The 12,303-nt window shown below is 34.4% G+C and overlaps 2 protein-coding genes across 2 annotated transcripts in view; one reads left to right on the top strand and one right to left on the bottom strand.

The window, feature by feature from the left end:
• LRRIQ3 (leucine rich repeats and IQ motif containing 3) overlaps positions 1 to 515 on the bottom strand; it is a 216,186-nt gene extending 215,671 nt beyond the window's left edge. Inside the window, exon 1 of the mRNA XM_055585477.1 lies at positions 365 to 515. The gene's annotated coding sequence lies outside the window, so the exon portion shown is untranslated. The remainder of the gene's footprint in view (positions 1 to 364) is intronic.
• A 72-nt stretch (positions 516 to 587) lies between these two features.
• On the top strand, positions 588 to 8,557 carry FPGT (fucose-1-phosphate guanylyltransferase). The gene is made up of 4 exons (XM_055585476.1): positions 588 to 758; positions 2,013 to 2,180; positions 3,330 to 3,422; positions 5,493 to 8,557. Exons 1-4 carry the CDS (start codon positions 677 to 679, stop codon positions 6,950 to 6,952), a joined length of 1,803 nt encoding a protein of 600 aa, XP_055441451.1. The 5' UTR covers positions 588 to 676; the 3' UTR covers positions 6,953 to 8,557.
• The last annotated feature ends 3,746 nt before the right edge of the window (positions 8,558 to 12,303 follow it).

Raw genomic sequence — 12,303 nt, 5'->3', positions numbered from 1 at the left:
ATGTTAAGGGCCTCATTGCATAAGTTTACAATTTCCAAAGCCTATTTAGTGATCTCAAAACTGAGAGGGGTGGTGAGGCTCACTCTCTAGTAACTGCAAGACAAAGAAGCCACAAAGCTTCCTAAATAAATAAGGATTTTAAAAGTTTAGAATGTGTATCTGAACATTGGGGATGGAGCAGATGGCTTCAGATGACGATCCAAGGATTAGGGTTATCTTTCAAGAGATCCTTGGGAACTGCTTCTGGCTAAAAGAAACCACGCGTTAGAAAGGACGAATCGCCTTTAACAGAAAGCTACAAGTTTCGATTTCTCCTTAAACTGGTGAATTCTCGAAATTCCGTCGCCCAAACTGAACCCCTTACCGGGTCTAGCGGGCTGCAATGCCTTATGAGTTGGGAACTAGCGGCCCAGACCCGGCACTGTCCGACAAATCTCTAGGTGGCCATTTCCGTTCCGGAGACCGTTACTAAGGGAACGGGGCGAAGCTCTGCGCTGACCCCATCGCGGTTTTGCCTAGGCGGGCCAGAGAGCCTCGGGGGCGTGGTTACGTGAAGGACGCACGCAGGGGGCGGGACAGACGCGAAACCGGACCAAAAACCAGGTTATGTCCCAGGGCGCATGCGTGCGGTGCCGCCTACCTGGAAGTCGGCGGCGGCCTTTCGTAAGGTGAAACTATGGAAGCTGAAAGTGCCCCAGCCGGCGAATCTTTGCGAGAAGCCACCCAGCGAAGGTTGCGGAGGTTTTCAGAGCTTAGAGGTACCAAAGGAGGAACCCTAGCACCTTCCCTACAATGGATAGAAGGAGTGCTTTACGTGCTGGGATATTTACTGGACTGCCACTTCCTTTTACTAATCACCTGCGGACCTAGGACACTGGCCCAGGCGGAGCTAATGTTCCTGTTTTTTATTCTTCTGTCATTCTGCTTTCTTTACGTTCTGCTTGTTACTTTCCTCCTTTAAGTTTACTTCTTATTGCATATGTGTGAGGAGGATGGAGAAGAAAGACACTTATTGGCTTGACTAGTGAAGCTATAAATACAAGTTAAACATTTGGTTAGTTCATTAACAAAAATTACTTCAAATAAACCTGGAAGATCTAAAGCATACTGTTTTGACGCTTATAAATACAATTTTAACTTTCTTCCACTCCCTACCTATTTCACCAATTTGTTCCATAATGTGAACGCTTACTAAGTGAAAAGCCAAACAATATGGAGGAATTATGGACAAAATATTTAAAGGATTAGAAAAAAAATTTAATTTTTTTAAAAGACTATACCACTTGTCATTTCTTGTATAACTATCTAATAGGTTATGTTTTTATCAACATTACTGCTCTTAAAAATACAGAAAATAGTACTTAGATAACCTCACCATCAGCCAAAAGTTCAGTCTATCTTTTGTTGAGTTCAAGGACCTGGGAACTTTTCTTTTACCCAGAATTTGGTATCATTGTCCAATAACCTTTGTAAGCTTGCATTATTCAGCTTAAGGTAATTAAAAATTAATGTGCCCATATTTATAAACACCAGCATTGTGGCAGTAGATCCTTGGGTTTAATCTTTCTTAGCCAACAAACGTTAAGTCGTACCCATATGTGAAAATTGATTTTCAAAGCTGGAGATTCATTGATTGCTTTGGCTCCTCTTTTTATTTAGGAATTGAGCCCATCTTTAGCAAATCAAAAGTACTTCTCTTAATCAAGAAACATTTTAACTCTCAGAATATCTAAGTAAATGGAATGGTAGACCAAAAAAGGAATAAGTGATCTAAAAGAGAGGAAGAAATAGAATTTGTCAACAGTCCTTACAAGAGAAAAAGAATTTGTCAACATTCCTTATTAGAACTATTTTAAATCCTGCTAGCTGGACACTCATTATTCCCAAATTCTCAAAAGAAGATACATTTTTGGAGATATTGCTACCTGTTTCTTCCTTTTACCAAATAGGTAAAACCTGTAACAGCTAGAGAATTCTAATAATATTTATCTTTTCTTTCTTTTTGCACATAGGCAAATCTATGGCAGCTGGAGAATTCTGGGACATTGTTGCAATTACAGCAGCTGATGAAAAACAGGAACTTGCTTATAAGCAACAGCTTTCAGAAAAGCTGAAAAAAAAGGAGTTACCCCTTGGAGTTCAATATCATGTTTTTGTTGATCCTGCTGGAGCCAAAATTGGTATGCATTTATGGTTAGATTTATATCATAAGTTGTGGGTAGAATAATCATTGAAGAAAAGTTTTCCTGTGGCTTACAGTTTAGGGACTATGTATGTTTCCACCTGTAGTCTTTACAAATATAAAAATTTTTAATGTAAATTCAGTTTTTAAGAAATATAAAAGGGATGGCAGGTGTTTTTGCACATTGTGGACATACCATGGAAAACTTCCAGAATATTATTCTATGTTAAAATAAAATTTATTAGTCAGTAAAATTTATTCTAATGGTAAACATTCCTTTGAACCTTATCCGTAGTTCTCTTAAGTTCCCTCCGAACTCCACAGTTTGTTCAGAAATAAAATGAAGGGAGCAAGTCAGGAAAAATAGATACTGCCTCTGGAGACCACAATGCACAATGTGAAAGAACACAGTCTAATTGCATAAGTATTGTAAGATGTTTACTTTTAAAAACAAGTTGTCAGCTTTGCCTTTTGACCTTCCCTTATAAATAAAAATACATGCCATTTTTCTGGGGGCCATTTTCCATGTGATACTTAAAGCTGAAGCCCCTTCATACCAGAATTAGGGTATTTGTATCTGATACTGGCATGTCCTAATTAGCTGATGTTTTAACCTTTGTAAAATGTGGTCAGTACTTCTGTGAGTCTGATGTTTGAATGAGATTTAGGTACAAAATGTTAGGTAACTTGTCCAAGGTAACTAGTAAATGGAAGTTACATTTACTTCCATTTGTAAATTTTTAGGAAACTTACATGATTTTTAGGAAATCAGGTTCTAAAAACCTTTTTGGAGAGTAAATCTAGTAAATCAAATCTAATTTGATCATATGGGAGAATTATTTTAATGACTTTTATGGTTCTTAAGTCCAAGTGAATGTGCAAATTTATAGTCTTCTAGTGCCTAATTTATCATTTCTTTCTTTATATTACTCTTTTCATGAAAGGATTAACTCAACTTTTATTACCGAGGCCTGATCTCTGGGTTTTATTACTAATTATTTAATTGCCAGGAAATGTGTATTTAATTTGATTCTTTTGCCTGTACCTTTGCTCTCTGCCTAGTTAATTTTAGCCAAAGGATCTTATCCTCAAAGTTATAACACCTAAATTTACTGTAATAAAATAAACCCTGCTTTTTAACTTTAAGGAAATGGAGGATCAACCCTTTGTGCCCTTCGATGTTTGGAAAAGCTTTATGGAGATAAATGGAATTCTTTTACCATCCTATTAATTCACTCTGGTAATGTTACACTTTACTAATTTACATTTTCTTTTAGTATTTTACCCTTGATATCTCAGGGACATTTTTCTCCCTTACTAATACTTCTTTCTTTCATTTTGTTCTTTTGTTTTGAAGTTAATACTGCTTTGGAAGCAAATATTTCATGTATTTCTTGATATTGTTAGGTTGTTAGTAACATAATATCTTTCACAAAATTTAACTTTAAAATCATGGATCATGTACATTATCAACTTTTCATGGATATTGTTCCATTTTCCTAAGACAGAACTCATCAAAATATGAACATTTCTTGATAATGCTTTAGAAAGGATTCTTGCTTTAGGGGAGAGGCTGCATTAGTACTATGATTACCAGACTTTAAGCAAAACCTTCTGTTACACATTTTTATCTAGTTACTGGTGGCCAAAGTCTATAATCCTTAAAGAGTTTAAAAACAAAAGAAAAGGTGATGACAGAACATAGAGTTTACAAAGTATAAAAGAGGGGAACTCCCATACAAATAAAGTGGTAGAAATATAAGAAAGAAATAATCTCAGAATAAAGGATAGTTTTCAAATTGGACAAGTTTGGTTGTATTAAAATTTTGGTTGTATAATAGAAACCTCTGTTACTTTCCCTCTGTGAACTGAGGGCTGGTGAAACTTTGTCATGGACCTGCACTGTTCAGTTACAGATATTTTAGAACCATTTGTCCACATGGTTACCAAGGGACTTTTCATTTCTTATGATTCACACACAGAACAATTCTTTTTAAAGATGATATCAAGTAAAGCATCCAAGTTGTAATTTTAAGGTTAATTTAAAAGGTTAAAAAAAAAGGCTTAGAGTTTTATTCCAGAACATTATTATTATTACCAATTTAGTAAAAATTAAGTTAGACACCAGAAAATGTATACAGTTGATCCTTGAATAACACAGGGTTTAGGGGTGCTAACCCTTACACAGTCTGAAACCTACATGTAACTTCGTAGTTGAACTTCTATAGAGGTAGTTCCACTCTGCATATCCACAGTTTCTCATCAAGGATTCAGCCAACCTGGGGTCATACAGTCTTACAGAATTTATTGAAAAAAATCCTCATATAAAGGGATTGGTGTATTTCAAACCCTTAGTCTTCCAGGGTCAAGTATAATTAAAATAGGTAATTCTTGTAACGTGAAATTTTACTGTTGGTTAGTATTTGGAAAATGAAAAAGAAAGTATTAACTCTTGTTGGTTGTACTCTGTACAATGTACTCTGAGATGAGTATTTTACATCTATTATTAATCTTATTATAATAATTATTATATAATAATAATAATGATAAAGAAAGCGTTATTCCACATCTGCTGTCTTAGAGTAAATCCAAAGATAAACAATTAAAAAATGGTATACCAGAATTTAAACCCATTTTTATGTGACTCTTTCTACTATGTCTCTCACTATAATTAGTGACATAGTTACATAAAATGATGTAACAATTTATAGTGTATTTAATGTATTTAAGAGAACATACTTCTCAAGGAATTAAATCATATGGCTCATCATTGAGGGAAAAGCCTTTTTAAATTAAAAACAAGTATATATTGTAAAATGCTTTTATATAAATGCACCTTTACTGCTTTTAAATGTAGGTAATAATTTGATGAAAAATGTTGCAACTGGAAGTTAGTCTTTAATAGATAATTATGTATACTGGTTTTTTGGTTACATTTTTCCCCCATGAAGTGGATTTTTAATATGGTAGTTTACACATGGTTGAAATTTACTGTTTAAAATGTAGATACAAGATCATATTTTTGCTCATTTTCCTTTTTACTTGTTCTACAGTTGATTCAAAAAAGTGTCATAGCCTGTAAAGCATATTTAGAATTCTTTCCTAGTCTAGAACTGCATTATATCAAATCTTTACAGGAGAATTGCTCTTTGAATTTGAAATTTATTATTCTTTCCTGGGGTATAGTAATGCATATATTTTAAATATCTTTAGAGATATTTTGAGTTGTAACTGATGCTCCTACAATTTTAAATCTTACAAACAATCTTACAAACATTTTAAAACAGTTATTTTGTTTAATTCTATATAGGTGGCTACAGTCAACGCCTTCCAAGTGCGAGTGCTTTGGGGAAAATTTTCACTGCTTTACCTTTTGGTAGCCCCATTTATCAGATGTTGGAATTAAAACTAGCCATGTACATTGATTTCCCCTCACATATGAATCCTGGGATTCTGATTACCTGTGCAGACGATATTGAACTTTATAGTATTGGAGAATCTGAGTTTATTAGGTTTGACAAACCTGGCTTTACTGCTTTAGCTCATCCTTCTAGTTTGACTGTTGGTACAACACATGGAGTGTTTGTCTTAGAACCTTTTAACCATTTAGAATATAGAGACCTCGAATACAGAAGTTGCCATCGTTTCCTTCATAAGCCCAGCATAGAAGAAATGTATGAGTTTGATGCTGTGTGTAGACCTAGAAATTTTTTTCAACAGGAATTTGCTGGGAGTGACATACCCTCTCTTAAATTAGAGCCTGAGTATGTCTACACAGACAGCCTATTTTACATGGACCATAAAACAGCAAAAAAGTTACTTGCTTTTTATGAAAAAATAGGTACACTACACTGTGAAATAGATGCCTATGGAGACTTTCTTCAGGCTTTGGGACCTGGAGCAACTGTGGAGTACACCAAAAACACATCAAATGTTACTAAAGAAGAGTCAGAGTTGGTAGACATGAGGCAGAGAATATTTCATCTTCTTAAAGGAACACCATTAAATGTTGTTGTTCTTAATAACTCCAAATTTTATCACATTGGAACAACAGAAGAATATTTGTTTCATTTTACTGCAGATAGCAGTTTGAAGTCGGAGCTTGGCTTACAGTCTATAGCTTATAGCCTCTTTCCATCGATACCAGAATGCTCTACTAACAAACCCTGTATTATCCAAAGTATACTGGATTCAACATGTTCTGTGACACCTGGCTCAGTTGTGGAGTATTCCAGATTGGGGCCTGATGTTTCAGTTGGGGAAAATTGCATCATTAGTGGTGCTTATGTCAAAACAACAGCTGTCCTGCCTGCATATTCTTTTGTGTGTTCCTTAAGCTTGAAGATGAATGGACACTTAAAGTATTCAACAATGGCATGTGGAGTGCAAGACAACTTGAAAAAGAATGTTAAAACATTGTCAGATGTAAAGTTACTTCAATTCTTTGGGGTCTGTTTCCTGTCATGCTTAGACATTTGGAATCTCAAAGTTACAGAGGAACTATTCTCTGGAAACAAGACATGTTTGAGCTTGTGGAATGCTCGTATTTTCCCAGTTTGTTCTTCTTTGAGTGATTCAGTGACAACATCCCTAAAGATGTTAAATGCTGTACAGAACAAGTCAGCATTCAGCCTGAATAACTATAAGCTGTTGTCCATTGAAGAAATGCTTTTCTACAAAGATATAGAAGACATGATAACTTATAGGGAGCAAATTTTTCTAGAAATTACTTTGAATAGGAAGCAATCTGATTTAGAGACATCTTATTAAATATTGTATTGGAGAAGGAAATGGCAGCTCACTGAAGTATTCTTGCCTAGAAAATCCCATGGACAGAGGAGCCTCATGGGTTATAGTCCATGGGGTTGCAAAGAGTTGGACACGACTGAATTTCGGAAAACAAATATTGTATACTTTGCCTTTCTTGATTGAGCAAGATCACAAAGGCAGGAGTTTTCTGTAGACAGTTTGTTTTTAATTGAAGTGAATTAATGAGAATTATATTAACATGATGTAGCATAACATTAATAACACAAAAATATAAAGCTTTTTAATGAAAATTAATATTGTAGTGCTGTAAGTTCAGAAAAATGAGTTTTTAAAGCTTTATCACTATTTTAACTTTTCTTATAAAGATGGATTTGTGGAATGTTATTTATTCAGAGTAGTAGAGCAGTCTTAAAGGTGATTTTATAAATATACCTTTAAAGTTTTTCATCTTCTTTTGGACTTTGGTTACAATGAAGTTCTAAGTATTCACTGGCAGTTTTCTCCTCAAGTGCATTAATCCTATTCTGGTGAACTGTTATAAGTGTGCCATACTATAGGGTCTTCAAAACACTGTAGAAATGATGTAGAAGTACTTTTGCAGAAACAAATCTGTGGCAGACAGTTAGATAAAATCAATGCTTAAACTATTGTGATAGTCTTAAGAAGTACAAACTGTTCTGAAATTGATGATAAAAATCTCTTATTAATCTTATCAAAATGAAACCAAAAAGATATGTGTGCTGTTTTATCCTTATAAACTTGAACCTGTGTTTGTGTATCTTAAAAATTTTCCCCAAAGTTTCATCTATAGGAAAGCATATATACACATAAAACTCAAGAATCTGTATAGGAAAATGTTAGAATAATTGGGATTCCCTGACAATTCATATAAGTTCATTTTGGACATTATCTTCATCCTCCCTCATTAATCCTTTAACAGAAATATTAAAATTACCAGATGGACAGATTTTTACTTTTCATTTTTTAATTTTCTGACCATGCACTGGTAATGACACTGAGAAGCAGTAAATGGCCAAAAGGTAGACAGCAGGAATGAGCCAGAAAAATAGAATGACTGTGAAAATATATAGATGATAAACAGCTTCAAGACAATAAAAGTTGGCTGGAACTCTGAGCATGGTGTTCTTATTTTGGTATAGGCACATATTTGAAATGTTTTCATACCAAAGTCTAATAATAGAGAAAAGTTTTGTCAAGAGTTTTGTGTTTTAACATGAATAAATTGAAATAGAACTGGTCTGTGCCTCTATTATTTATATGTCAATATAAAATTAGCATATCAATATGAAAATAATTGTTTGGTAAACCAGAAGTGACTTATCACCAAGTCTCAATTATGGTAATTATGTGTATTTTTTCCAAGTTTTCTTCTCAAGGGGAAAATAAAGATATACGGTAGCTGTTGTTTACCAATTACTGATTTACTTGGAGAGATTTCACAGGATTTTATGTGTCATTCATTAAAAATTCATTGCTATATTTCTAATCTAATTGATTTAAGGTACCATCAGTTATTAAGAATCATTTATGTTTCATTGAAAAAGAAAACTGCCAATAAAATAAGATGCAATGCTTTTCTCATTACTTGACGTTTTTATTTATTGGAAATCTTTTTGAAAAGCACTTACATAGATTTGTTTCATGTAACCCTTTTGCAAATACATGTAAAGAAACAAAAAATGAAATATTAAAAAACAGTCAAAACTTTTCCATAGCTTCACATCTAGAGACAAACTTTTCTAAAGCAGTATTCAACTTAAAAGTGGTTGATCCATGTGTTTCCACCTAGTACCATCTGTGCTATCAAAGGTATTGATAAAGCTGCATATTCTTCAAGTGCCACCACCACACTGCTGCCTGGATTGACCTTCAAGCCATGGCCACCAGATACTTGTTCTGCAAGTTGGATGCTGATGCTTTATTACTTGATGAAGTTGTTTCACTTTTGCCTTAGTTTAATCACATCTCTTGAAGGTGGTTGGCTTCTATTTAATATCAGTGGGAGATTTCTGAGAAGTTGGCGGTCACCAGGTTAATCATATTTCTGCATGATGTATGAATGCTAATTGCTTTGAAATGTTATCTGTTCCAAGAATTTGTCAGTGTCTCCTTTAATATGCATGCCTTGGTGTATAGTACCACACATGTACCACCGGCACTGTACCTAACTTAACCTATGTGATAATCACATGCATGAATAGGTAAGAAATTGAACATTTTCTCTTGCTTTATCATTTTTACTTCATAAAGTCACAGCCTTTAAATCATAGGCTTTCAAGGTTTGTAAAGGACAACTACTGTTTGTAAATAAATATATTCTGTAAACTTACTGATGAATTAATAATGACCAAGACAGGCATAGAAAAAAATACAGCTTTGATACTGATCTTCTATCTTGGGCATTTATCTTCCAAACTAAACAAAACAAGTAAAGAGTGTGTATTAATTATATTAAGTGGAAATAAATTTTCAAAAATCCAAGTAATGCTGACTGTCACAAAAATTTGATGTAATGAATCCAGAATCACTTCTCACAAGCAATGATCCATTCATCTTCTGAGTCTAGACAATATTACCTCTATTAAAGATTACCAGATTAGCACAGAACCAAAATCAAATTTTGCCTGCTACAAAATACATGCATGGCTATCATGGCTGATAACTAGCATGGTACACCTGCCATTCACAAACACCAAAATAACCTCTGGACTTGAGAACCTTGGAGACCTAAAATTTAGGAACCTTGATGTAATCTGAAAGGGTTTAAAAAAAAAAAAAGCATTTATCAATTTGCTTACAATTGCCAAGCATTTCAGGTGTTCTTTTTGTTTAGCTAAATGAAACGCAAGTCTTTATGTCAATAACTATTCTTATAGATTAATGTTAAATATTTCAGGAGAAATATTTTAAGCTACCATGAGCTGTATTGTTCATGTTAGTACCTCAGTCATGTTCAATTCTTTGTGACCCCATGGGCTAGCCTCCCCCCTCCAGGCTCCTCTGTCCATGGAATTCTCCAGGCAAGAATATTGAATGGGTAGCCGTTCCCTTCTCCAGGGGATTTTCTCTATCCAGGGATAGAAGCCAGGTCTCTTGCATTGCAGGCAGATTCTGTACTGTCTGAACCATGAGGGAGGCCCATTATTTTTAAGCATAGTTTAACTTAAATCTTTGTTCCTTATATTCATTGATTAGCTCTAATAATTTTCTAGTGGAGTCTTTAGGGTTTTCTATGTAGAGGATCATGTCATCTGCAAACACTGAGAGTTTTACTTCTTTTCCAATTTGGATTCCTTTTATTTCTTTTTCTGCTCTGATTGCTGTGGCCAAAACTTCCAAAACTATGTTGAATGGTAGTGGTGAAAGTGGGCACCCTTGTCTTGTTCCTGACTTTAGGGGAAATGCTTTCAATTTTTCACCATTGAGGATAATGTTTGCTGTGGGTTTGTCATATATCGCTTTTATTATGTTGAGGTATGTTCCTTCTATTCCTGCTTTCTGGAGAGTTTTCATCATAAATGTTGAATTTTGTCAAAGGCTTTCTCTGCATCTATTGAGATAATCATGTCTTTTATTTTTCAATTTGTTAATGTGGTGTATTACATTGATTTGCACATATTGAAGAATCCTTGCATCCCTGGGATAAAGCCCACTTGGTCATGGTGTATGATCTTTTTAATATGTTGCTGAATTCTGATTGCTAGAATTTTGTTAAGGATTTTTGCATCTATGTTCATCAGTGATATTGGCCTGTAGTTTTCTTTTTTTGTGGCATCTTTGTCAGGTTTTGGTATTAGGGTGATGGTGGCCTCATAGAATGAGTTTGGAAGTTTCCCTTCCTCTGCAATTTTCTGGAAGAGTTTGAGTAGGATAAGTGTTAGCTCTTCTCTAAATTTTGGGTAGAATTCAGCTGTGAAGCTGTCTCGACCTGGGCTTTTGTTTGCTGGAATATTTCTGATTACAGTTTCAATTTCCATGCTTTTGATGGGTCTGTTAAGATTTTCTATTTCTTCCTGGTTCACTTTTGGAAAGTTGTACTTTTCTAAGAATTTGTCCATTTCTTCCAGGTTGTCCATTTTATTGGCATATAATTGCTGATAGTAGTCTCTTATGATCCTTTGTATTTCTGTGTTGTCTGTTGTGATCTCTCCATTTTCATTTCTAATTTTTTTGATTTGATTTTTCTCCCTTTGTTTCTTGATGAGTCTGGCTAATGGTTTGTCCATTTTTTTATCCTTTCAAAGAACCAGCTTTTGGCTTTGTTGATTTTTGCTATAGTCTCTTTTGTTTCTTTTGCATTTATTTCTGCCCTAATTTTTAAGATTTGTTTCCTTCTACTAACCCTGGGGTTCTTCATTTCTTCCTTTTCTAGTTGCTTTAGGTGTAGAGTTAGGTTATTTATTTGACTTTTTTCTTGTTTCTTGAGGTATGCCTGCATTGCTATGAATGTTCGCCTTAGCATTGCTTTTACAGTGCCCCACAGGTTTTGGGTTGTTGTGTTTTCATTTTCATTCGTTTCTATGCATATTTTGATCTCTTTTGATTTCTTCTGTGATTTGTTGGTTATTCAGCAGCATGTTGTTCAGCCTCCATATGTTGGAATGTGTAATAGTTTTTCTCCTGTAATTGAGATCTAATCTTACTGCATTGTGGTCAGAAAAGAGCTGATCAGTCAATGAATATAGTAAAGTTGCAGGATATAAAATCAACACACAGAAATCCCTTTCATTCGTATACACTAATAATGAGAAAATAGAGAAATTAAGGAAACAATCCCATTCACCATTGCAATGAAAAGAATAAAATACTTAGGAATATATCTACCTAAAGAAACTAAAAACCTATATATAGAAAACTATAAAACACTGGTGAAAGAAATCAAAGAGGACACTAATAGATGGAGAAATATACCATGTTCATGGATTGGAAGAATCACTGAAAATGAGTATAGTACCCAAAGCAATATATAGATTCAATGCAATCCCTATCAAGCTACCAACGGTGTTTTTCACAGAGCTAGAACAAATAATGTCACAATTTGTATGGAAATACAAAAAAAAAACCTCGAATAGCCAAAGCAATCTTGAGAAAGAAGAATGGAACTGGAGGAATCAACCTGTCTTGACCTCAGGCTCTACTACAAAGCCACAGTCATCAAGACAGTATGGTACTGGCACAAAGACAGAAATGTAGATCAATGGAACAAAATAGAAAGCCCAGAGATAAATCCATGCACCTATGGACACCTTATCTTTGACAAAGGAGGCAAGAATATACAATGGAGAAAAGACAATCTCTTTAACAAGTGGTGCTGGGAAAACTGGTCAACC

This window comes from Bubalus kerabau, chromosome 6 (genome assembly GCF_029407905.1).
Source record: "Bubalus kerabau isolate K-KA32 ecotype Philippines breed swamp buffalo chromosome 6, PCC_UOA_SB_1v2, whole genome shotgun sequence".
Classification (NCBI taxonomy): Eukaryota; Metazoa; Chordata; class Mammalia; order Artiodactyla; family Bovidae; genus Bubalus; species Bubalus kerabau.
Note: the sequence above shows the minus strand (reverse complement) of the source record. Positions and strands in the feature narration are given on the sequence as shown.

Bases quoted from the DNA above. Each gene is read 5' to 3' on its own strand.
- FPGT (XM_055585476.1), top strand. From the start codon at position 677: ATGGAAGCTGAAAGTGCCCCAGCCGGCGAATCTTTGCGAGAAGCCACC. The intron at 759-2,012 runs GTACCAAAGGAG...TTTTGCACATAG, and splicing joins GAGGTTTTCAGAGCTTAGAG to GCAAATCTATGGCAGCTGGA. The intron at 3,423-5,492 runs GTAATGTTACAC...AATTCTATATAG, and splicing joins CATCCTATTAATTCACTCTG to GTGGCTACAGTCAACGCCTT.